The sequence below is a fragment of the Xenopus laevis genome, chromosome 8L (genome assembly GCF_017654675.1).
Source record: "Xenopus laevis strain J_2021 chromosome 8L, Xenopus_laevis_v10.1, whole genome shotgun sequence".
In the NCBI taxonomy this organism is placed as follows: Eukaryota; Metazoa; Chordata; class Amphibia; order Anura; family Pipidae; genus Xenopus; species Xenopus laevis.
This window is the reverse complement of record NC_054385.1, coordinates 108005552-108031924: the sequence shown is the minus strand read 5'-3', so window position 1 is coordinate 108031924 and position 26373 is coordinate 108005552. Positions and strand designations below refer to the sequence as shown.

The 26373-nt window shown below is 41.0% G+C and overlaps 1 protein-coding gene across 4 annotated transcripts in view; it reads left to right on the top strand.

Annotated features, from left to right (window-relative positions):
* The window catches only part of LOC108699264 (prolactin-releasing peptide receptor-like), a 125761-nt gene extending 99885 nt beyond the window's left edge, over positions 1-25876 (top strand). For all 4 annotated transcript variants that reach the window (XM_041573382.1, XM_041573384.1, XM_041573381.1 and 1 more), the window contains one exon: positions 24279-25876. In XM_041573382.1, the coding sequence (XP_041429316.1) occupies positions 24297-25391 (1095 nt within the window). In that variant the 5' untranslated portion in view covers positions 24279-24296 and the 3' untranslated portion in view covers positions 25392-25876. The remainder of the gene's footprint in view (positions 1-24278) is intronic.
* The last annotated feature ends 497 nt before the right edge of the window (positions 25877-26373 follow it).

Here is a 26373-nt window from a genome sequence, read left to right as displayed (position 1 = left end):
CCTTTTAATCATGTGACTTTTTGTCGGGTGGCTCTCTTTTTCCCTCCCCTTACTTATTTTCATATGCAAATTAGGATTCAGATTCGGTTTGGTATTAGGCCGAATCTTTCAGGAAAGATTCGGGGGTTCAGCTGAATCCAAACTAGTGGATTCGGTGCATCTCTATTTTATACAAATGGGAATGTATGACATGATAATATACAAGAATGGGAGTGAACCGCTGGGAGAGCATAGAGATATCGCTTCACAGCACAGAAAAACAAAGAACTGCTCTTACAGCCAAGCAGGTGGTTCTGCCATCAAGGCCAGAGTACTAGTGACCGAGGCAACTTGAGAACAGAATTCATCCAAAGCAGGAAAGCTTTTGTGAAAAATGCATGTGAAACACTGTATATGCTCCATGGCAAGGCTGAAGGGCTTAGAAACCAGAACAACCCAGAGTTGATGGCTGAAGGAAGGTCTGCAGCATTAATTCAATACGAGCTCATTGTAGGACAGAGCTTGCATGCTAGCAGTACAATAAAGGGGCCTTAGAGGTGGACTATTTTACGTGTCCTTTAAGCTTAAAGGGAACCTGTCACCCAGACAAATCTGTATTATAAAAGTAATTTTCAAATTATATATGTTTTCCAAATTATTTTTCTAATGAAGCACCCATGCCTGTTATAAAATTATTTAAAAATCTGAGCTGTCAATCATATGTTACCTGCTCCTCCTCTACAGTATGACTTAGTCACAGGGGCAGGCAATTACTTTCACTTGACATTCTGCACTTTCTAGATGTCACTGCTCTCCACACATTCCCCCTCCCTCTTCACTGCCTATAATTGTGTAGCCAAGGCATGGGCATCAGGTCCCCCATTCTGGCACATAGTTACATAGTTAAATCGGGTTGAAAAAAGACAAAGTCCATCAAGTTCAACCCCTCCAAATGAAAACCCAGCATCCATACACACACCCCTCCCTACTTTTAATTACATTCTATATACACATACCTATACTAACTATAGCGTTTAGTATCACAATAGCCTTTGATATTATGTCTGTCCAAGAAATCATCCAAGCCATTCTTAAAGGCATTAACTGAATCAGCCATCACAACATCACCCGGCAGTGCATTCCACAACCTCACTGTCCTGACTGTGAAGAACCCCCTATGTTGCTTCAAATGGAAGTTCTTTTCTTCTATTCTGAAGGGGTGGCCTTCCAGGGACCTATAAAGAGGCATAATTATGTTTTCATCCCTTGAGTTAATGCCCTTTTTTATGCAAGACAGAACTTTATTTGCTTTAGTAGTCACAGAATGACACTGCCCAGAATTAGACAACTTGTTATCTACAAAGACCCCTAGATCCTTTTCATTTAAGGAAACTCCCAACACACTGCCATTTAGTGTATAACTTGCATTTATATTATTTTTGCCAAAGTGCATAACCTGCATTTATCAACATTGAACCTCATTTTCCAGTTTGCTGCCCAGTTTTCCAGTTTAGACAAATCACTCTGCAAAGTGGCAGCATCCTGCATGGAACCTATAGTTCTGCACAATTTAGTATCATCTGCAAAAATAGAAACAGTACTTTCAATGCCCACCTCCAGGTCATTAATAAACAAGATTTTGGGACTAAGCAAAGCTTGCCTTAATAACAGTTTCCACAAAATGTCAGCTGCCTGATTACTGTGAATGTGAATTCCCTGACTGAATTAAACAAGATCTAAAAGAGAAAAGTATTAGAAATTATATCTGACAGGTCCCCTTTAACAGTCCAAGCAGGTGTTCTTTGTAAGAAACCAATCATTTACTCAATATCCTAAATCATAGGAAAAAAAATATACCTACATAATGCAGTATAGTGAATCTAGGGATCATTTTCTAGTGCTTAAGAAAAGCACTGCTTATAAATGATTCAGTATTAATGAGTCCTTGACCATGTTAATATTTCCATCGGCAGTAGTTTGTCAGCACAGATAAGCATTTGTCCAGGCAGCACCCATCAGTAATTTATTCATAGCAGAGCACGTTTAACTGTGTGCTTGCCTAGTTCTCATCTGAACATTTAGGACTGATTTAAGAACGTTTAATTTTAGGCATATAATAATTGTAATAAAACAAATGCTGAGGGTCTGCACATAGTCAACATAAAGGTTTGCCAATGAAAGTACAGCACATATGATCTACATGTGTCTACTGATAAGTAAGATGGGCAGTGTATACAGTGTATACTGTCTTGATGTGTATGTCATATATATTCTTTTTCTTCTTCTGCCCTTGACCCCTACATTGTCCTTCTACCTAATAATGCAGGAGATGCGCAGACAGACTTATATTTAATATGTATTCTTTTTGATGCTTTGTTGTACAGGTGAGCTGCTGTCTTATATCTGAAAATAGACTGCAGTTCATTTACACATACTCAACCTTCTTGGTTCCTAATAGAATATATGGTAGGCGTGGATATTTAATTAGATTCCCACACCAAAGTAAAACTACCTGTTTCTCCTTATTTATTATTATGTACAGGTATGGGACCTGTTATCCAGAATTCGTGGTACCTGGGGTTTTCCACATAAGGGGTCTTTCCATAATTTGGATCTTCATACCTTAAGTTAACTAATAATATCATTTAATTGTGAAATTAACCCAGTAGGATTGTTTTGCTTCCAATAAGCATTAATTATATCTTAGTTTGCATCAAGTACAAGGAACAGTTTTATTATTACAGAGAAAAAGGAAAAATGTGAATTCTTTGATTAAAATGTATTCTATGGGAGACGGCCTTCCTGTAAGTTGGAGCTTTCTGGACAACAGGTTTCCAGATAACAGATCCTATACCTATTATGCTTAAGACAATGAAACATTGAGGGGCAATTATATTGTGCTGATTATGCCTCCTTGCACTAAGGGCTGTGGTACAGTAAGAGAAATCAGAAAGGCAGGAATTTAGGGGTCACTTCCTACCCTGGTATAGTTTGGGGCAGAGCCAGAAGTATAGGTTGGGGGGGTGGGGAAAAATATTAAAATGATCATTGCCCCCATAAAGGCATAACTCCCAACATTTTGGAAATAGAAAGAGGGTCAAAAAGATTTGCCAAGTGGTCATTTTTTGACTACACCCATTTTTGCAGCCACACCCCCTAATTACCATGTTCATTTTACAAAATTTGGCAGGTTCTGAAAGTCTGAACACATTTCTGTGTTTTTTATGTGTTATAATCGTTTTGCTAATGAAGGTGAATTGCCCTTTAAGCTGCAAGTCAGTTTCCCCAAGAGACCCGCTTCTCTTACATTGTTACAATTGCTTCTTTGCTCATCTTAAATTGTAACATTTGTTTCTTTACTTATACACATTTGTTTCTTTGCTGAGCATTCTGGGCTCTCTGCCAAAATCGAATTAAGTTAGAAACTTTATATCTTTTTCTGTATGTTCAGTGGAGAAGATCAAAGAGAAAGTCTGGGCATTTCAGTACAACTCAGGGACTGCGGGTTGAGCTGTTAAAATCGCAACTGTCCCATGAAAAAATGCGACAGTTAGGAGTTATGCCTAAAGAATACTCTGGTTTTCTCCAATCCTCCACAAGCATACAAGACAGAATAAAAGGGATTGACTTCAGGATCCACTGGGGCACATCCCAAATAGAAAAACACTATAACAATAAGCAGCAAAGGTTCATTAGGCTTCATTAGGCATTTCTTGCCTTTAAGCAAATGTGTCAGAATCACTTTAATTGGAAAAACACAAACACACATTTTCAAAACAAGTTTGGTTCATTTATGTTACGCTGAACAGAGGTGTAAATTGCTCCATTTGCAGCATTATTACTTGCTATAAATGTGGAAATTTTATCATTATCTGCACGGATCCATTTGGTGCTGCTTTCATTCCCTACTGGGTGAAGTACATGATCTTTCTGGAATAAGCAACCCCTGGGAAAAACGTGTCTTTCCTGCAAAATTGTGCTTACTACGGAGAAATGCTGGCGCAATGGATTCTTTGGCAAGGCTAAAAGCTAACCTAATAACATCTTTATAAAACCAAGGGCGAAATTAAAGCAAAAGGAAGATAAATATACTTCTATTTTACAATTTTATATAGATATTTGCAGTATATATAGAGAGAGAGTATATATGAAAATGTAAGCATCTTAATATAAATATATCAATATATAGTCTAAATACACAAGCCATGAATATCCTGTAAATTGTATGGGAAGAACTGCAGATAAGAAAGATAAGCAAGAAAAACAGACTCCAATTCATTAGATGCAAGAAAAAAACACATAAAAAATGCCAATGCTAATGCGTGTAGCAGAGAAAAAATGTCCAATGTGTAAATAAAAAAAATACCCCCAATGCATTGCTCCCTGTACAAGACCCGGAGCATGCACAATGTCGTCCATGCATCTGCTGTAAAGCAAACGCAACCAAGGTGAAAATGCAACAGAAGAGCAGAAAGTAAAACAAGCCAATTTGCTAAAAAAAAACCTAGTGATAAAGTAGATCAGGGGGTGACTAGCTGTATTGTGAATTCAGAAAAAATGGGTTTCCTTGTCCTTTAATAAACAGCACTGCATTTTCAAGTCATGACTGTGGCAAATTTTGCATGACAACTACTGCGTTATCGGCTGTAACTTTCAAGTTAATTTTAGATTTTTCCCAACTCGAATTTGTGAGTTTTAACCAAAAATTCAACTCGAAAATTCAAATCGAAATCTGGATTTACCATTCAAACCTTAATAAATCGGCCACTATGTATATTATAGTATTCTGTAGAACTGGTCTTTATTTTTTTAATACTTTTTGAACTATTTGCCTTCCTGTTCTGACTCCTTCCAACTTTCAGATATGGGGGTCACTGAACCTGTCGGCCTATTAATCTATTAATCTGTGAGTTTAAATATTATTGTTATTTTTGCACTAGTTATCTTTCTATTCAGGCTGCTGCAAATCATATTCTAGTCTCTCATTCAAATCACTGCTTGGTTGCTAGGGTAATTTTGAGCGTACCAACAAGAAAACTGCTGAAATTCCAACCTGTAGAGCTGCTGAAAAAAAGCTATGAAAAAATCATAAAAAAATTGTCTCAGAATATCACTCTCTACATCAGTGATCCCCAACCAGTAGCTCATGAGCAACATGTTGCTCCCCTTGGAATGTGCTCCTAGTGGCCTCAAAGCAGGTACTTATTTTTGATTTCCAGGTTTGGAGACAAGTTTTAGTTGCATAAAAACCAGGTGATCTGCCAAACAAAGACTCTTGTAGGCTGTCAGTCCACATTGGGACTATCAAATGTTCAATCACAGCCCTTATTTGACACCTCCAGGAACTTTTTTATGCTCATGTTGCTCCCTAACTCTTTTTACATTTGAATGTGGCTCACCGATAAAAAAGGTTGGGGACCCCTGGTCTACATCATAGTAAATGGCAATTTAAAGGTGAAGAAGATATTTTTACAATATCACTTCTTAAAATGAAACAGGGATTGTATCAAAAGTATCAGAGTAATTAAAATATAATGTAGTGTTGCTCTGCACTGGTAAAATGTTCATGTTTATTCAAAACACGACTATAGCTTATATAAATAAGCTGCTATGTAACTATAAGGGTAGCCATTCAACTTTAAACAGGGATAAATAGCACAGGTTACATAGTAGATAACCTCAGTAAAACACCATTGTGTTCTACAGAGCTTATCTGCTATGTAACCTGTGTCTTTTCTCTATTTTCCAGCTTGAATGGCTGCCCCTATTTTATAGTGTTTTAGTTTTTTTTAATAATTTTTCCCATTTCAAGCTGTATACATACATAAAAACAATCGTTCTTTTTATTTAAAATTTGAATTAGTGATCCAAACTATGGAAAGATCTTAAGATCTGGAAACCCCAGGTACCAAGCATTCTGAATAACAGATTCTATACTTGTATATAAATGAAGCCATTTATGTTGCTATTATGATATAATCCTTATAATACCCAGGAGTCATGAATAAGCTATATATTGTAATATGTTGGTTATAATAAATCTCTGTGTGTGTGTTGGCCTCAGTGATTTGGCTAAAACCTCTTTAGGATACATAAGTCTGTGCTCTACATGCACTCGTGGATATTTGTAGGCAGACAATCTACCAATCAGCATTTTGGAGAGCTCCACTGAGAATCTGTCTCTGTCTTGTAAAACACGTTTGCTTCAGCAGCACAAGTAATTGCAGCTTGTTGGAGCTGTGCTGCTGCCATTGCATATAACATTGCATATTGCTTTACATGTAACAGAGATTTGAGCAATTTTGGCACATTGTCTGCAGCCTGGTGATAACCCTCCACTACTGAGAAGAGTATTTTGCATGGAGTTTAACAAAATAAAGGCAGCTTCTACCTGCAAGGATTTTGGTGCCAGTGTTTGCTAGAAGAGTAGCAGAAGAATCACACGTTTAAGGGGTCCGGCTGCCTAATAATAATAATCTGCCTTGTGCAAAGACTTGGTTTGATTCAGCACCGTCAGGAGATGCAGGACTTTCAGCAATGTGAGTAAAACTCAACAGGTGCCGTACGGCTGGGGCTTAAGTTCTGTAAGCAGAGAATAGACATGGCACAAGTCTGAATGCTTTATGGTATAGTTAGGTGCTCAACAATTGTTAATGGTTATATTTATACATACTCATTTAATCTGGGATAACATGAAAATATATGGGGTTGTGCACAGTTAGAGAATGCAAATAAACTGCTGTATTGCTCACTTTTCTACTAGAATATAATACAACCAGTGTACAATACCTTATTCACAAGAGGGCAAAACATCTGCTTTATAACTTCTTTACTGCTCTTAAGAGAAAACAAGAAAATCTATTGTACAAACCCTTACTCGCACACTTATAAAAGAATGCACAGTATTTGACACACTCATGACAGAGGGGAGAGGTATGTGCAATGACTGACTTACTATCTCACTGGAGAAGGCAAATCATCTGCCACAAACATCTTACACATAAAGGTAAAACATAGAGTAAGCATATCTCTCACATTTTATATGAATGGATTAGTGTATGAAGGCATGTCAGAAAATGTTATATGAATACATGTGTGTGAATGCATGAAAAAGAATATGTTTCCATGTGTAAGGGAATATCTGTGAGTGCAGTGATTGTGCATTATGCTTATGTGCAAGTTGTGTTCCTAGTTGTTTGTAATGGAGTTCTGTAGTGCTGAAGGGTATACAATGGGGGTTCCATGAGTCACATTCATATGTAAAAAGAATTGGAGAGCCACACAAGCATATACAATTTTTCTGGGTGGTGCAAAATAAGATTGGCAGTGATTTGGTAGCCCCTATGTGGACTGGCAGCATACAGGAGTCTCTGTTTGTCAGTAAACCTGGTTTTTATACAACCAAAACTTGTCTCCAAGCCTGGAATTCCAAGGTAAGCACCTGCTTTGAAGCCACTGAGAGCAACATCCAAGAGGGTAGGTGAGCAACATGTTGATCTCAAGCCACTGGTTGGGGAACACTGGTATAGTTTATGTGCATATTCATGCCTGTGCTTGCCTGTGAGTGTGTTTGTGTGTGCAAGAGGAAACAATTGTTGTGGGTTTGAGAGTTGGAATTATTTTCTTTGCAAGTGTGTTAGAAGGTGTTGGCTTGTATGACAATAGCTGTCTGCCAAGGGGTTGTCTTCAAGAATGCCAGAGTTGTGTGTAAATGGGTTGTTGTGAATGTGTTGCATCTGACAGTGCTGTATATAAGAGTGTGGTGTGAGAGAGTGCTGTGTGTATAAATGTATGTAAGAGCATTATGTTCTTGACAGCGCTCTGTGTGAATGTAGTGTGTTTGGTAAACAACCAGAGGGGGTGTGTTGCATACGACACATGTCCTGCATCTGGAGTGTCTTGTATACAACCAGGCAGCAGTTACTGCCAACAAGCATATGTTATTTGCTGGCTATTGGCAATCTTGTTATCAGCCTTTAGTTACATTTAGTATCTGAGGCACGGGCTCTGTGATTGTATTGATTTTATTGAGCATCACTCAACCTGATCCCTGGCCATGCCCGGCTATAGACGACCATTGCAGAAACATTAGTCACTGGAATGTAAATACATTGACCGGATTGCTAGCAATTTTCCCTTTGGCACTGATTGAAGCACCTACAGTAGAAGCCATGAATATTCAGCTCGCTGCAAAAAGGTCATCTAATGATTTATCAGGTGAATTGCAATCTAACAATGAATGAGACCATTCTAAATGAAATTGATTGGACTACGGAGAAAGACACTAGGTGTTTCGTGCTTGTTAATAGTTGGGTCATTGGTGGGATTAAATGGCTCTGCATTAAACAATAGGCAAAGCTTGTGGCTCCGCAGAGCTCAATGAACCGATACGGATAGGCAGCCAGTGAATCCCATCAATTTCCTCAATGACTTTGTTAGAAGCCACTCCAGCCCTCATTATTCACACCACTCGCCACTCTCACTGCAAATAGACATGAAAATAATTGAAATAGGATTGTATCCCCTGGAGAGGCTACACTTATGGACAATCAAATAGGCGCATGACTGATCCTAATGATGTGCCCTGTAAAAGCAAGCTTAAAGGCTACAAGTCACCCAGTAAAACAGGAACAGCATGCCAACATATTCTGGCAAACTGGCACATTCGTCTGCATTGATGGATGTGTCAGTTCCTTATGGCAATGGCACACAAGGAAATTTTGGAAGACTGAACCAACACATGTCTTTTACCACCAGTGATTCACATTATTGCAAGTGGAAATCTTTTACAGGAGATTAGTCATCCGCAGAAGAAGAGATTTAATGCTGGCGATTAATCTCCTGCTGTGCCATTGCCCTTAAAGGGAAGCTGTTACCCTACCCAAAGACTGTAGTAGATTCTAATAATAATAATATTTTTTCACAAATAGGTTATTGTTTTTTGATGATTGAATGATGAATGATTTATTAGTGTGCTTCCTCAACTTGACTTTTTTTTCCTACCACAAAGCACTTAACTATGGTGTTTGTCAATGCAAAATAACAAAGTGCAGGATTCAGCCAATCGGAGCAGGTGAAATCTGTCAGTGAACAAAAACTTCACTGGCACACAGGATATTTCAAGCACTTGCTAGGTATTTATTGCAGCATGCAACGTTTCGGGGTAACCCCGAAACGTTGCATGCTGCAATAAATACCTAGCAAGGTTTTTCCTGCTTGAAATATCCTGTGTGCCAGTGAAGTTTTTGTTCCAGTATTTTAGGGAGGTGGCCGATTCCTCCTGTTTGCTGTGCACCAGGTGTTCTCTATCCAATTGATTAGGGTGTGCGAGTGTTTCTTGAAATTCCAATTGAAATCTGTCAGTGACTCACATCATGGGTGTGTTACTTGCAGGCAGGAATTAAAATGTTAGGTTGAGGTATTGTCAAATAATTTGTGACAACAGAAGCAAAAGTAAGCAATAATAAGCAGGTACATCGTAACATAGTAAGAAATTAATTCTGGTTGAAAAAAAGGGCACATTCGTTAAGTTCAATCTTTTTTGTCTAAATGAAAACTGCCTAATTGCTCGTTAGGGAATACTTTTTTAGTGACTTGTGCCATACATAATGGAGCAACTCAGGGTTTCATGTTTTGGCTTTCTTTGGAGAATATCTGTGTACAGTTCTCCAGGGCTGGAACTAGGAGTAGACAGAAGAGGCATGGACCTATGGAACTACGGTGAAGGGTGCTAGGCACATACCACTTCTGCCTGTAAAGAGCTAAAATGTTTTTTATTTTACTGTATTAATGTAGATAGTTGAGGTAATATGCACTTTGACCAGCAGGTGGTACTAGCCAATATGGCTGGCCCAAAGGGGGGATTCCCCTTTAAGGCACAATCTGATGCGCTGCGACAAAACGCATGCTGCACGCTGCGTCTGCATCCGTCAGTTGTGTCGTGTCCGTTCAAAGCTGCGACTTCATCCGACATTTCTATCTCTTACCTTATTTCCGTCGCATGCGATTTGTCGCCAGCGTTTTGTCACAGCGCTTCGGATGGTGGGGGTGGCAGGGGGCTTGCCTTGGGCACCCTTTGGCCTGGCACTGCAGTTGTCTAAGGTACCTACTAGTGATGGGCAAATCTGTCCCTTTCGCCTTTCGTAATTCGTGAAACAAAAAAAATGCGCCAAATACATTGAAGTCAATGAGTGATTTTGCTGGGACTTTTTTGCATTGGAGTTAATGGGGTTTTCATGGCGAAACCTGGCGAATAATTTTGCTCATCACTAGTCCCTATTCTTTAAAGGGGAATGTGATGTGTACCCTGTGCCAGTAGCCAGGACCATGTATAAATATATAATACTTAGTAGTACTGTGGTTGAAGCATCTTCTGTCACAGTGAGGAGGGTCTGTGAAGTCCAACAGCCAGTAGGGGCCAACTCTATTCACTGGCCAATCAGAGGTGCTGATAAGAAGTCAGTGACTGAGGGTTGCATGGATTTTACCAGTGGGAGTTTTCAGTTGAGTGGGAGTTAGTCTGAGTTTTTTAATAAAGAAGTTGTTTCTTTTCCCCCTGTAATTGTGGTTGCTGGAGTTTATTAACGGTTCCTCATGTGACAGTGGTGGCAGCGGTGGGATATTTTAGGGAGGCACTGAATCCACTATCTTGGATTCGGCCAAACCCCTGATTCCTTTGCAAAAGATTCGGCGGCATACCGAACCGAATCCTAATTTGCATATTCAAATTAGGGGTGGGAAGGGGAAAAAAATTTACTTCCTTGTTTTGTGACAAAAAGTCACGCGATTTCCCTCCCGCCCCTAATTTCATTAGCAAATTCGGATTCGGTTCGGCCAGGCAGAACGATTTGGCCGAATTCGAATCTTGCTGAAAAAGGCCGAATGCTGGCTGAATCCCGAACCGAATCCTGGATTCGGTGCATCCCTAGATAATTTTTATGCAGAGACCGGAACCATATATAATGGAACATGAATTGGCTGAGCTTCGTTTTCCCATTCTCCAAGGTCTGTTTAAGAATCGGGGAGTCAAAACTACTGGATTAACTAAAGCGCAGGTGGCATCTCTTATTGCCTGACACACAAAGGCCACTCAGCCAGGACTGACAGATGTGGCAAGTTTATTGAGGGGGTAGCCCAGATGACACATGTAAGCGGAATAGTCGCTATCATTACTGAACCAGAGGATGAGCTGCCAATACATGGGGCAGCAGTGGGTCAGGTGGAGAATGACCCCACTTTGGTGAGGTATCAGTCAAGGCTCAGAGCTCTGGGATCTGATCTCACTGGTTCAGAACATCTTAAGCTGCTTGAATTGACTATTCAGGAAGAACAGATGAAGAGAGTTCTCCTTTCCACTGCGAACACAGAACAACTGCAGCATCCCAATACTGAGCACTTCAAACCTGTGGTTAAGCTCACCCATGCTGCCTTTCCCTCTTTTGATAACTACCAGGAAGGAATCGACAAGTACCTACACGTATTTGAGATTATGTGCGAGGATTACACTGTGCCTAAGGCAGAATGGATGAAGATACTTGCTGGTAAATTGGGAGGGAAAGCAAGTGATATCTATAGAGAGATCCCATATCTCCAGCGCACTGATTATGAGTAAGTAAAATGTGTATTGTCGAATCATTATGCCATCTCTCCAGAAACATATCATCATTTTGCACTCTAAATAAAATAGCCTCTGATACTTACTGGGATTTTGGGAGCCGGATGCAGAGAGACTTCGACCAATGGGTTAACACAAGCAGGTTAAGACAATGCAGGATCTTCGCCAATTGTGTCTACTGGAGCAGTTCATGGAAAAATGTTCACCAGAAATCCGGGGATGGATATTCCCCAAAAACTTTGGAGGAAGCAGCTCAGCTGGCTGACAAGTGCTTGGAAGGACAGACCCAAGTGTGCCATGGGCGAAGTAATATGTCTCCCACAGCTCTCACATCTGTTGGGACCCGTCCTGGAACAAAACCACAGACAAGTTCTGCAACTCCAGCACTGTCTGGCCAGCACCACAACCACATCATACATTTAGCAGGAACTGTTTTCGCTGTGGTTCTAATACTCATCTTATTGCACAGTGTCCAAAACCACCCAGAACCTCCAATAATGCAGTTGCTCGTCCATTTACTGCTCTCAGACGGGAAGTAACTGCTGCTTAACAACAGGCCATTCAAGCAGTACAACAACACACCCATGGGGCACCTGTACCCAAGCCAATGGAGTATGTCATTTTGGGAGTCCACTGGAATGACCAAATTTCTCACCCAAAGCACATCATCCCGGTAACACTGAATGGTAAACCAGCTGAAGGATTTCTTGATTCCAAGGCTTACATTTAACTAGTAGAACCACATATGCTCTCTGCCTCTGATGTCCTCCCAGGACGTTCTGCTCATATTATTCTACTTGGAGGTACTAAGAAGAAGATTCCAGTGGCTCAGGTCAGTTTAGATGTGGGAAATGGACCTGTTCAACATACAGTTGGGGTCCTTGATCATCTCCCTGCTCCAGTACTAGTGGGGAATGATGTTGGAGACATTTGCTGCAGTCTCACCCCAGGAGATGTGCAATGCATTTTCCCAGCAACTTCAGGAATGACAACCAGCAACACATCAGAGCAGGTAACTACAGACACTAACTTGACAGACTTATGTACCCCATTAGATGACAACTGTTTGCTTTTGGAGATGCTCAAAAGACTGACCCAACACTGCTTGCTATCAGAAAAAGGGTTGAGAAACTAGATGATCACAGGGGTGACAGGATTGTATTGGAGCAGGAAAGTTATTATAGGGTCACCAAGGCACCTCCTGGACAACCATGGGCCGGCACTTGACAATTACTAGTTCCCCAACCTTATCACCTGGAATTATTGCGTTTAGCTCATGAAATTCCCCTACCAGGACATTAAGGAGTGAAACAAACACAACACAGAATAAACAAAAAACTTTTATTGGCTAGGCATTTCCCAGGATGTAGCACACTTCTGCCGTTCCTGTGACAGTTGCCAAAGAATTGGGAGAGCTGGAGAAATGCAACGTCAAGTAAGATATTATCTGACCAAGGCCCTCAGTTTATGTCCAATGCTTATGGCAGAGGTGAGAAGTCTCGACAGAGGATTGAGGCTCATCCATTTCTGGTGTTCCAGGGTTTTACCCAACAATGGGCAAACCTGGTAACGCCAATTCTGGGAAGAGGGAGTGATGTGACGTGTACCCTGTGCCAGTAGCCAGGACCATGTATAAATAGATAGTACTTAGTAATACTGTGGTTGAAGCATCTTCTGTCACATTGAGGAGGGTGTAATAACTTACCCCAGTAGGGGTTGTGGAGTTCGGCGGGGACGCCCGTCGCACTCCAAGCGGGGACGCCCGCAGGGATCCTTTGCGCCTAGGGCGCGCGCGCCGCTTCCGTCCGCGTCTTAAAGGCGCAGGCGTGCTGACGTGTGACGTCAGCGCGCAATGGCGTGAGTTTTGAATATATTTAAAGGGACAGTTTGTAATTGTAGATTGCCCGTGATAGGATTGATATCCTGGTGCTTCCTGTGTTTGTGCTTGCTGATCCTGACCTTGATTCTTGTTTGATTACCCGTGTTTGACCCTGCTTGAATACTGACTACTCTGAACTCTGAATATTGACCCAGCCTGAACTTTGACCACTCTCTTGCCTGATCCCATCTGTCTGATTGATTACCCGGTTTTGACCCTTGCCTGCCTGACGATTCTGATATCCGCCTGCCTCGATCCAGCCTGTCTGACCATCCGTTTGCCTTGACCTTTGTACCGTGACCTTCGGCCTAAAGACTCTGCTAACAGCCGTGCCCCTTTGCCAGCCAGAACATCTCGCCTTGCACCCCTCGTTAAGTCCAGGTGGCACCCAAGTAAGCTGAGGGCTCCTCCCGAAGCCCAACGGTGGTCACACTACTGGTGAAGCCGAGCCGAGCCCAGGGTGCTTGGCATTTGTTCTGGTATCGGGTGCCGGCCGTGACATTATCATGGGCCATGGAGGACGAAAGTCTAGACGGTGCTTCTGCTGCTGTTTCCGTTACGCCTCCCCCAACTACCACCGAAGCGCTTCTTACTGCCCTGCTACAGCGCATGGAGGACCATGAGCGGAAACAAAACTACCTTCTTCAGGGGTTTCACAATCTGACCCGCAGGCTGGAAACTCCGCAGCAGCCAATCAATCCATTTGCCTCTTCCCCTGTGGGTTCCCCTGCTATGTGGGGTGATTCTGCTAGACCCCAAGAACCCAAGATTGCTTTTCCTGATAAATTCAGTGGGGATAGAGCAAAATTTTTTGTCTTTAAAGAGGCATGTAAATTATACCTTGGTTTCTTCCCTCACTCGTTTCCAACAGGTGAGGAGAAAGTAAGGTTTGTCATGACCCTATTACAGGGTGATCCCCAAATTTGGGCTCTTAGACTGCCCGCCTCTGATCCAGCCCGTTTTTCCTTAGACACTTTCTTTGAAACCATGGCCATACTTTACGATGACCCGGATCGTGCCTCTTCGGCCGATACCGCGATTCGTAAGTTGCGCCAGGGGAAAAGGGATGCGGAGGTGTACTGCACCGAGTTCCGCCAGTGGGCAGTAGAGACCGGGTGGAATGATATGGCTCTACGTAGCCAGTTCAGAATAGGGCTGTCTGATCCGGTTAAAGACAGTCTTGTTAATTACCCTCTGTCCTCTAACCTGGACGATCTCATGTTCCTTGCCATCCAGGTGGATAGGAGACAGAGGGAGAGAAGGGGTGAAAAGGGTTCTTCAAATTTCCCTGGGGCTTGCAGTGATAAATCTGCCTTAATTTCTTCTGATAAGTTCTCTAAGGCTACTGCGCCCTCTCCTCAGGAGGAACCTATGCAAATAGGTACTTCTCATCTGACACCTGAGGAAAAGGCTCGTAGGCGCTCCATGGGTCTCTGCCTATATTGTGGAGAGAAGGGTCATTTTCTAAACTTATGTCCTAAGAGGCCGGGAAACTCCCAAGCCTAAATGGAGAAGGGGAGCTTCATTTGGGTACAGGAGTTTCCTCTCCCCAATCTGCCTCAAGGATTCTGTTACCGGTCAAGTTAACCTGTTTTTATCCATGTGTATAAATAATCTCCACCATGAGGAGATAGCCTTTTTCCTCTTTGAATGTGCCTCTTCCCCCCTTATATTAGAGTTACCTTGGCTCCAGGTCCATAACCCCCTTATTGATTGGGTGGCTGGGGAGGTTATTCAGCGGGGGTCTCAGTGTGGGGGTGTTTGTATTCCTCCGGTAGTGGCCACTACCATTCTAGAAGGGTTACCATCTGCCTACTTTGATTTTTTTGATGTGTTTTCTAAAAAGGCAGCCGAGACTCTACCCCCACATCGGCAGTATGACTGCCCGAATGATCTGGTTCCTGGGTCAACTCCGCCGGCCGTGACAGAGGGCCTGTGAAGTCCAACAGCCAGTAGGGGCCAACTCTATTCACTGGCCAATCAGAGGTGCTGATAAGAAGAAGTCAGTGACTGAGGGTTGCATGGATTTTACCAGTGAGAGTTTTCAGTTGAGTGGGAGATAGTCTGAGTTTTTTCATAAAGGCGTTATTTCTTTTCCCCCTGTAATTGTGGTTGCTGGAGTTTATTCACTGTACCTCCTGTGACCTTTAAGTAAACTTTTAGTATGCTATAGGACAGTGGTCCCCAACCAGTGGCTCCTGAGCAACATGTTGCTTTCCGACCCCTTGAATGTTGCTTTCCGACCCCTTGAACGTTGCTCCCCTGTCGCCTAAAAGCAGATGCTTATTTTTTAATTACTGGCTTGGAGGCAAGTTTTGGTTGTATAAAAAACTGGTGTACTCAGGGCCGGATTTACATAGTAGGCGCCCCTAGGCCCACTGCCGTTCGTCGCCCCTGTCCCCACACCTTTAATTGTTCAAATTTTCATCATCTGCACTGGAGCAATGGGGAAATTTAAAAAATGATTGTATCTCCAGTGCATCCCCAGTGTTTTTGAACAAATGTGGGTGTGGTTGGGCAGCATGCCGCCCCCTAAAATCCTGCCTCCCTAGGCCTAGGGGGCCTTTCCACGAATCCGGGCCTGGGTGTACTGCCCAAAATGAGCCTCCTGTAGGCTGACAGTCTATATAGGGACTACCAAATGGCCAATCACAGCCCTTATTCGGCACCCAGGAATATTTTTCATGCGTTGCGTTGCTCCCCAATTCCTTTTAAATATGAATGTTGCTCCCAGATTAAAAAAGGTTGGGGACCCCTGTTATAGGGTGGCCAATTTTAAGCAAGTTTTCAATTGGTCTTCCTTATTTAATTTTTATAGTTTTTTAATTATTTTACTTTTTCTTCCAGCTCTTTCTAATGGGGGGGTTGGTGTGGGTCACTGACCCCATCTAAAAACAAATGATCTGTAAGGCTACAAATGTATTGTTATTGCTACTTCTTATTGCTCATCTTTCGATTTAGGCCTCTCATATTCATATTCCAGTCTCTTATTCAAAGCAATGCATGGTTGTTAGGGTAATTTGGACCCTAGCAACCAGATTACTGTAATAACAATCTGGAGAGCTGCTGAATAAAAAGACAAATAATTCAAAAACACAATAATAAAAAATGAAAACCAGGCCTACCCTTTATCTGTAACCCTATGTAAAACTATAACTTTAAATTTTGTTTGTTGATATGTTGTTTGGTGCAAATAAAGACATTTAAAAAAAATGAAAACCAATTGCAAATTGTCTCAGAATATCACTCTCTACGTCATACTAAAAGGTAATTCAAATGTGAACAACCCCTTTAAGGGCCTTTAAGTAATTGTAAGGTAGCATGTCTATATGTTTTTTCTATTAATACCAAGGAAATAATTTGAATTGTAAGATCTCTTCCAGTGATACATGACGCATCAGACAGACCTGGCACATCTCTTGGTATCTGTTACAAAAATATTTCCTATTCATTATTCCCGTTATTATTTCCATATGAGAATAATTAATAATATCCTGCTATTATATCTCAGTCTGAATCACTAGCATATAATTGGACTGAAGGAACCATACAATGACTCAGAGATTGTAAGGAGATTATAAGTATAGCCTTAACATTTTCATATTTAAATGTTGCCTGAGTTTAATCATTTTTAATTCAATTATCTGCATATTCGCATGGATATTATTGCTTGCTGTCCCTGAGACATTCTCTATAGACAGCTAATAAAAGAGCACCCTAAAAAGATTTTGTGTTGTTCTACTGATGCCTATAAAGAATGCCCTCACCAGGGCAAGCAATATAATAACGGCCGCTGCAGCCTTCTGCCCCTCCAGTAGTCTTTGGTTGTTGGAGGCTGCTGGGAGGAGCTATTGCAGATGAACCACAAAAACCCTACTGCTACTCTATGATGGTACTTGAGGAGCTAATGTATCTTGTTGGGCTAGTCTTTCAGGGAAGGACCAAACTCAGGTGAGTAAGCAGCCTACTAACATTGAATTAGTGATCACTAGGTTTGTCACATTTTGCAATTCTTTTTACTAGTAGGATGGAGGTAGCGGCAAAAGGGGGTGGACTATAATGTAAATGGGGGTGTGACAAGGGGCCGGTGACATCAAACAATGCAACGATGCAACAAAGAGCTAGAAGTTGGATTGTGAGGAGCTTGAAGAAGAAAAAACGCAAGATCTGGGTTGGTCAAAGGCTTAGATGGGCTGGACAGAGGCTACATTTAAGGATATTAATAATTTACCAGCAACTGCATTGCCGGAAAATTTGTAATACAAAAACTACCAGCCAGGCGTTGACCCTAATAACTACTCAGTTCCTGCATTAAATTAAAAATCATGCCTCTTTATCCTGGAGCGTGCATCCTCTGTTTTGCATTTTATTAGACTGAATCCAAGTGAAGTGCATCGATTCTACTATATTTCAAGCTGCAAAGTTGAGGAAACCCTTAAAAGGGAACAGATACTTTCTGGTATCACAAAACTAAACTTGCCAGCCAGTACTCAGCTCAAGATTCCCATGGGAAACCCAGTATAGCTGTAGAGGCTTCTTAAAGGGGAACTATTGCAAAAATGAAAATTAATATAAGCTTCAGCATACTGAAATAAGAAACTTTCTAAATTCAATCAATTAAACATTCAGTACTGTTTCTGAAACAATCGAGTTTAAATTCAATTTCCCTCTTTCAGCATCTGTTTCTCTTCATTCTCTCTTCATGCAGCAGTTGGGTGTCAGATATTTATTGACAGTTAGATCCAATATATCTTATAGGAGGGCTTCCTTTCCTAGCAGATGAATTAGAGCTCATTCAAATAACTTGATTCCACTACAAACAAAATCTAACAAAATAACTGCCTTTTGCACAAATTCTGCATGTAGAGAGACGTGATGTCTGGTGATTTTAATAGAGTAAACTCTAATATTCTTATAAATGGTGCTTAGTGATGTCATTGGTTATAATCGGTGTTTACTGATGTCATTTGTGTCACATGATTCAGAGAAACTTGTGTATTATAACACATAATGTAGTTCCTGTTGTAAATATAGAGATGTTAGCAGTCATCTTGGAGTTCGGTGGCCTGTATAAAGCAATTAGCCTGCGGCCTGGTGCCTTCACATGGTCATGAATTCCTAGTTAGTGATGGGCGCATTTCCGCGTTTTGCTGCAAGGGTATAAATTCTGGAAACTGCGACCCCTAACAGACAAGCCACAGACAACATTAGGAAAACCCTACAGCTCATAGATATATTACATAAAACTAACCAGCAGGGGATGCTACTTTCTATAGATATACATAAGGCCTTCGACTCTATTTCGTGGGACTATTTATATTTTATACTAAATGAATGGGGCATCGGACCCTACTTCATTAAGATTTTACGGACTCTGTACCATTCCCCCAAGGCAATCCCCAAGTGGGGGTCATACACAGCAGAACCCATTCGGATTGAGCGAGGGACGAGACAGGGGTGCCCTCTATCCCCTATTTTATTCATTTTGGCCATAGAGCCCTTAGCAGAACTCATCCGACAAGACAAAAATATCTCAGGGATCCCTCAACAAGATCATACTCATAAATTGGGACTATACGCCGACGACATTCTAATGACCATAACAAGACCTCTTACTTCCTTACCCAACTTAATCCATTTATTAGACACATTTGGGAAGATTTCCGGACTCACAATAAACCATACTAAATCAGAGGCCCTTAATATCTCATTACCCCATCATACCGTTAAGTTACTACAACTTAATTTCGATTTCAAATGGCAAGAAGTAGCCATCCATTACCTAGGAGTAGATATCCCTCGAGACACCACCAGGTTGTACCAACAGAACTACCCTAGACTATGGACAATGACAGAGGAAACCTTAAACAAATGGTCAAAAATGGATCTCTCATGGTTCGGTCGGATCCAGGCATTTAAAATGACACTTTTACCTAAAATTCTCTACTACTTTAGGGCACTACCCGTTACCGTACCAGAAAATGTCCTTCAAACTATACAAAAGAGGGTTTTCCAATTTATCTGGGCAGACAAACACCCCAGGATTCCTAGACGAACCATGTACAGCCCCAGAACTCAAGGAGGCCTAAATGTCCCCAATCTACGCTATTATTATGCAGCAGCACAACTGGTGCCACTTATCCATATGCATGCTACCATACCACCCAAATGGGCTACAATGTTGAAACGTCAATTAAACCCGGTTACCCCACAGGCGTTGGTATGGTGTCCTCCTGTACTACGCCCTGATACCATAGACCCTTCCTTGGCTCACTCCCTCAAAGTTTGGGATAAATATAAATATCCAGCTAAACTTATTTCATCTACACTCCCAGCAGCCCCTATATTGGGGAATCCATCCTTTCCCCCTGGCTTATCGGCTAAACCATTCCACAGGTGGTCATCCAACGGCTTCCGCTATATATATCATTTTTATTCCATCTCGGGACTCAAAAGTTGGACTTCTATACAAGAATCATTCCATTTCCCACTGTCTGAACAGTTCCGATACCAGCAGATATGCCATTTTCTCCATTCGCACAACAAAGACAAAATATCCTTGACTACTACCTACTTTGAAAATGCATGTATTAAATATCCATACTCACGAGGATTAATTTCCTATCTATATCGTATCCTGCTAGATATGGACTCCCAGGTTCCCTTGTCATATACTACAGCTTGGGATAAAGATCTCAATGTTACCATTGACAAGGAAACCTGGGACAAGATATGAGAAATTACGGCCCATTGTTCCAGAAATGTCTCGTTACTAGAAACTGCCTATAAAGTCCTTACTCGATGGTACATGGTCCCAACTCGTTTACATAAAATTAATCCTCAATTTAGCCAGGATTGTTTTAGGGGTTGCGGACAGAGTGGAACCGTCATGCATATTTGGTGGACCTGTCCAAATGTTCGTAGATTTTGGATTCGGGTCTATTCTATTATATATTCAGTGACACAGGTTAATCTTAAGAAAGATCCGATACAGGCTTTATTGAACCAGCAGATTTCCAATGTTCATAAGAATACAAAGTCCCTAATTACTTTTATGTTCCTAGCTGCGAAAATTACAATAGCCAAACATTGGAAATCGTCTCAGATCCCAATACTGCATTTTAAAGAGAAACTAAATTGGATCATGGTCAATGAAAGGTTAACCAGTATGCTTGTGGACAAATATCAAAAATTCAAGGACATCTGGGAACCGTGGTATAGATATTCCTTTCCATTGGCAGAAACCCCTTCTATTCTCTGGTAATCCCCTCTGAACGTATAGAGTTTACAATCATTGGACAGAACCTGGTGTAATCTGAGGTATTGGACACTTGATACTATTGTTTAGATAAGCATTAGTTATTTTCCTGAGCCGAGAGCCAATGCCAATGAATCCATCTCATTGAGATATTCTAAATAGTCAAGGGACCCCGCTGAAGTCGCCAGCATCTCTGCTTTAATATATAAAGTTCAACAAATGTCAACTGTAACATGTCATCTAAAGTTATTACTATCATTGTTGTAGCTCGTCTCTCTCCCACTTCTGACAGCATGTCTGGAGGGGGGGGGAGATGAGTTCATTTCATTATCTTTCTCTTCTCTGTTTTCCTCTGTTTGGAAATACCTGACGACACTGCTTGATTGTAAAACCATTTTCTCTTCTTGGAAAATCAATAAAAAACTATTGAAAGAAATTCTGGAAACTGCGGCAAAAATTTGCCAGCAAAAAATCTGCTACAACAAAAAGCTTTGTCGCACATCAGAATAGTTACGCGCATGAAATTGACATGTGACAAAATTATTCGGTTGGCCCATTGACTTTAATGCATTTGGACAAAATAGTCGCGAGTATAAAACTTGTCATTAGCATCAAAATTGTCGCACATCAAAATTATTTTGACCATTGACTTCGATGCGTTTCACACATTTTTCACTGTTTTGCTAATTTTTCTGTAAATTTACAGATTTGGCCATCACTACTCCTAGGTGATTTTTTATTATCCTTATATATTACAACAGAGGGTACATTATTCTGTGTTTATAGCAATCCTTTCCAAAGCCTCTGGTCATTGTGAACAAAGGAGAACACCAGCCTGATGTGTCCCCTGTGTTTGTATGTGGCCAGCCCTGAATGGAGGAACCTGGGGTCTAAAAGAGATAGGTCAGGAAAGGACTGCATCAACTCACCCAAATGAATTTTCAAGCTTGTCTGATTTTTGGGCAGATATTAGTCAGGCAGGGATAGTCAATGGTCATTATAGTCCAATGTTCCCTTTAAACTGTGTGTGTACACAAATGTTATTGCCAATGCACACAACAAATTGTGGTGTGCCAAAATAAATTTGTGTAAAATCACTAAATTTTGCATTTTTTCTAACCTGTGCACACAAAATAATTTTTTGAGCACATAGACGAGAAGGAATTAGAGGGAACATTGGTTCAATAGCTATTTCAGGCCGTGTATGGCCAACTTTAGAGCAAAGCACAGAGTAGAGGAACCCAGTATAGTGGTTGAAGAATTTAGAATGTGAATAAAAGCAATTTGGCATTTGATGAGTATCATTTCTGTTCTGGATACAGAAATGAACATTATTTACATTGGTTAGCTGGTTAGAATTAGATTTTCTATAAAGCAAGGAGCATTTTTTGGAGGCAAAGTTATTTAAATAATACTTGGATTTGTTTAAATAAACATCCATATAACATATTCTAAATATCCTTTGCCCGACATTGCAATGGAAAAAGCTGCTTTTGCAATTATAGCATCTCAGCCCTCTGACAGTTATTTTGTTTACTTTCCTGAAATTGATCTCCACTTTGGTGAGATGGTTTAAGCTTAATTACAAAGTAAGGCTCCATTGTGCCAGATCAAAGGCTGAATCCTCTCTCTTTGTTGTGCAGTGGGGCGCTTCTCTCTCAACCCGGGGTGAAGTGGCTTTAACCCACTATAGACAGATAGCGTAGGTCTCCTTTGTACTGCATCATCTATTGTTTTTGGCAGAAAAATCTTTGATACAATATAAAAATACCATTGCGCCTGAGCTGTAGTTTCAACATTTTGGGGTTTCTACAGATCTACTAAATTGATACATATTGATATCATCACTTAAATCTTTCCCAAATGTTGCTCATAAGTTCAGTAGGGTTCATCTATAAACATTTTAAACGATTAATTTACAAATCCATATTGGCAACTGCAGTTTAGAATTCATGTTCATAAATCATCCCTAGAGTTTTAGTACCAAATGCGGAAAATTGCTTCATACTGACATAAGAGAGGAATGCTACATGTTATTATCACCCGGGAACAAGGCGAGTTTAAGTTGTTTTGTGAAAGTCACCAGTGCAAGATGATATGCGGTGTGATTGCAGTGGGTAGTGACTAGCAGAGGCATTAAACAAGTAGTGGGTTTCAGTTAAAACAATAGCTGGAGTCTTGGGCTGTCAATGGGGGCAGCTTAGAGTCGGAAGTCCATAAAATTCCTACAACAATTATGGTGCCAAAATTGGCCAGGTTCGAGTTTGCATTTAGGACCACATTTTTGCATTGATGATGTCCTCTTCCCAACAGCCTGCCTAGGATCTGTTTGTTGGCCTGGTGGCCAAACTATAAAATCAGTCCGATATTACCCACCTCATGTAGCTATAGGGAGGAACAATAAATGAAAGTCCCCCTTCAGGCAGGTAACAAACCAACCACACAATTTTGGCTGCTTTACTAAGTTGACAGGATCCACCACCCAGAGAGCCTGGTGGCCCGAAACGTTGCCCTGTTTTGAATGTTTTTGATTCAATAAACTTCACACTTCTTCAAATCTACAGTGTGCTGCTGACATCGGTCTTTATCTGCTTTTCTAAGCGTCAAAGTTTTAAGGCATGGATGCAAGAGCTATAGGGCAGCCAGCACGGTGACTCAGTGGGTAGGACCTGAATTTGATCCCAGCCAGGGCAGCATCGGCAAGGCATTTGTTTGTTCACCCCATGGGTGTACACTGGTTCCTTTCTACAATCCAAAAACATGCAGACAGATTAATTGGCTTCTAAATTTGTTTCCTAAGGGTCTGTGTCTGAGGCGGCACTTGGATGATTAATACAATTTTTTTGCAAAAACATACCTCTTCCCCTGCCACTGAATATATTCCTGCAAAATTCAGTGGCAGAGTTGGGAGGTATTGATGTATTGGGTTCAGGTCACGGCAGAAGACTTCACGAGTGCAGTACATTGTGACGTTAAGTCAAATGATGTCTTTTGCGCCTGTGCCAATGGAAGCAAAGATGTCCAGTGTCTAGAGCAGCACCGGACCAGAATTCAGCCCTGTGTGTGACTGTTATAGGGACCTTAGATTGTAAGCACCACTGTGACAGGGAATGGTATATACGCTCTGTAAAAATGTGTCAGCACTAGAAAAATTAATAATAGAGAAAGCAATTACTATTAGGGTTCTTTTTCTTTGCCTTCCCTGGTGGTCATGCCTCAGACAAGGCTCTTACTTTGCTTTTCTGCTAAAACACCTGTCTGTGCCAAAAATGATAACAGATATTAAAAGTCTGTTTTGAATTCTCTGACTGTATAATGCTCAGTGGTTTCTGATATCCTTATCAATGACAGTTTACGATGTTCTGTATTGTGTTAGGGTACTCATTTAGATGGCAGTGTGAAAATAATTAATTAGTTAATTAAAATGTCCATCAGTTTTGCAGTATGCTGGGATCTTATCTGGTGGCAGAGACTGAACACAATGTTCAAGAGCTGAATATCACTGGTACTTTTCTAAAATGTCCTCATTTGCCTCTTGTCTATTTCAGGAGCGTGGATCCTCTTGAATGGAGACCATGATGTGGGACCAGAAGCTTAATGAGTCTGTTGAGAATTCAACACATGTTTTTTCAGGCCTTGACCTTCTCTTTGATCTCAAGCCTCTGTTTATTCCAATATACGCCTTGTTGGTGACTGTGGCATGTCTAGGGAACTGCACTCTAATCCTATTAATTGCTTTCACAAAGAAACTTCACAACACCACTAATTTCCTCATTGGAAATCTAGCAGCAGCGGACTTGGTTATGTGCATTTTCTGCGTCCCTCTTACTGCTTCTTATGCCTTTGAGATACGTGGCTGGCTATTTGGGGAATTCATGTGTCACTTTGTCACACTAATGCAGGCTGCCACTGTCTGTGTGTCTGTCCTCTCTCTGACTGCCATTGCCGTGGACAGATATGTTGTTGTGGTTTACCCAATTAGAAGAAGAATAGGATGCAGGTCATGTATATACATTGTTTCTCTCGTCTGGCTCATTTCCATCGGGATTTCCATGCCAACCTTCTTTCATACCCACTATTTAGATCTGAAGTCTGCTGGGCATGATATGATCATTTGTGAGGAGTTCTGGAGGAATCAGGAGAAGCAGCGTCTACTCTACTCTTGCTCATTGCTTCTCTTGTATTACATGCTCCCACTCTCTGCAATCACCATCTCTTATTGTGCCATTGCCTACCACCTGAGAAAGAGGAATGTGCCCGGGGCCACGTCCCACAACCAAGATAGATGGTCCAAAAAGAAACAGAAGACATTCCGTATGCTCAGCATCTCCGTCATGGCCTTTGCAATCTGCTGGATGCCTCTTCAAATACTCAACCTCATCCGAGATATTGATGAAGAGTTTGCAATTCTAGATAAGAATTATATTAATGTCATTCAGGTGACGTGCCACCTCATTGCTATGAGTTCCGCATGCTACAACCCATTTATCTATGCCTCTCTTCATGACAAATTCCGTTTCCACCTCAGGAACTACTTCTTTCATCACAAGAAAAGAGCGAATACCATGTCCACCAAGAATTCGAGACACAACACCTGCTCAACGTTGGCTGACATTCCGGTGGTTCTCTCGGAGAAGATGGTTTTGCATGGGCGACTGTAATGTGATGGAATAGAAATTAATGGAATTTGGGTGCCATTACACCCCGGCAATGAGTTTTACAGAAAAGTACTTTTTTCATAAAGGTGTGAGCAGAAACTGATGGTGGCAAAAGTAGGATCTGATTACATAGGACATTCTGCATACTATAGGTCTATGTATGACCTGATATTCACTTGGAGAGAAAGGGCAGAACATTCTGTAAACCGGAAAAGCAAATGGTGTCAAAGGTGTCATAAAATCTTTGAAATGAGAAGATATTACGCAAATTTAATGAGGCAGCAATAAGTAGAGCTCATGCCATACATACTTTTTGCCTATTGTTGTAATTAGGAAATATGTATGGTTTTTGTTAATTCTCCTTCTACATATATGGAACCTGTTATCCAGAATGCTCTGGACCTGGGGTTTTCCAGATAACGGATCTTTCCGTAATTTTGATCTTCATACCTTAAGTCTAATAGAAAATCATTTAAACATTAAATAAACCCAATAGGCTGGTTTTGCTTCCAATAAGGATTACTTACATCTTAGTTTGGATCAAGTACAATCTACTGTTTTATTATTACAGAGAAAAGGGAAATCATTTTTTAAAATTTGGATTATTTGGATAAAATGTAGTCTATGGTAGATGGCCTTTCCGTAATTCTGAGCTTTCTGGATAACAGGTTTGTGGATAATGGATCCTATACATTCTGGTTCTTACTAGCACTATCAAAACAGAATACCACTTTGCTGAGACGATTCTGTATAAATAGCCAGCTTATTATACATAGGCTTCTGAGTTGAAACAATACTTAATATTTTGTCATTAAAACAATGGGCAAAAAGTGTGTTCAGTCCTATTCACTGGATTCATGAAGAAAAAGGGGTCTACTGCCTCTTTAACTCAGGTATTCGGGTAACAGGGAATCTCCATGATCAGGAATTACACAGAGCAAAGTTGTGAATACCTTCTATTTTCTTCTACGTGTTTTGAATAGGT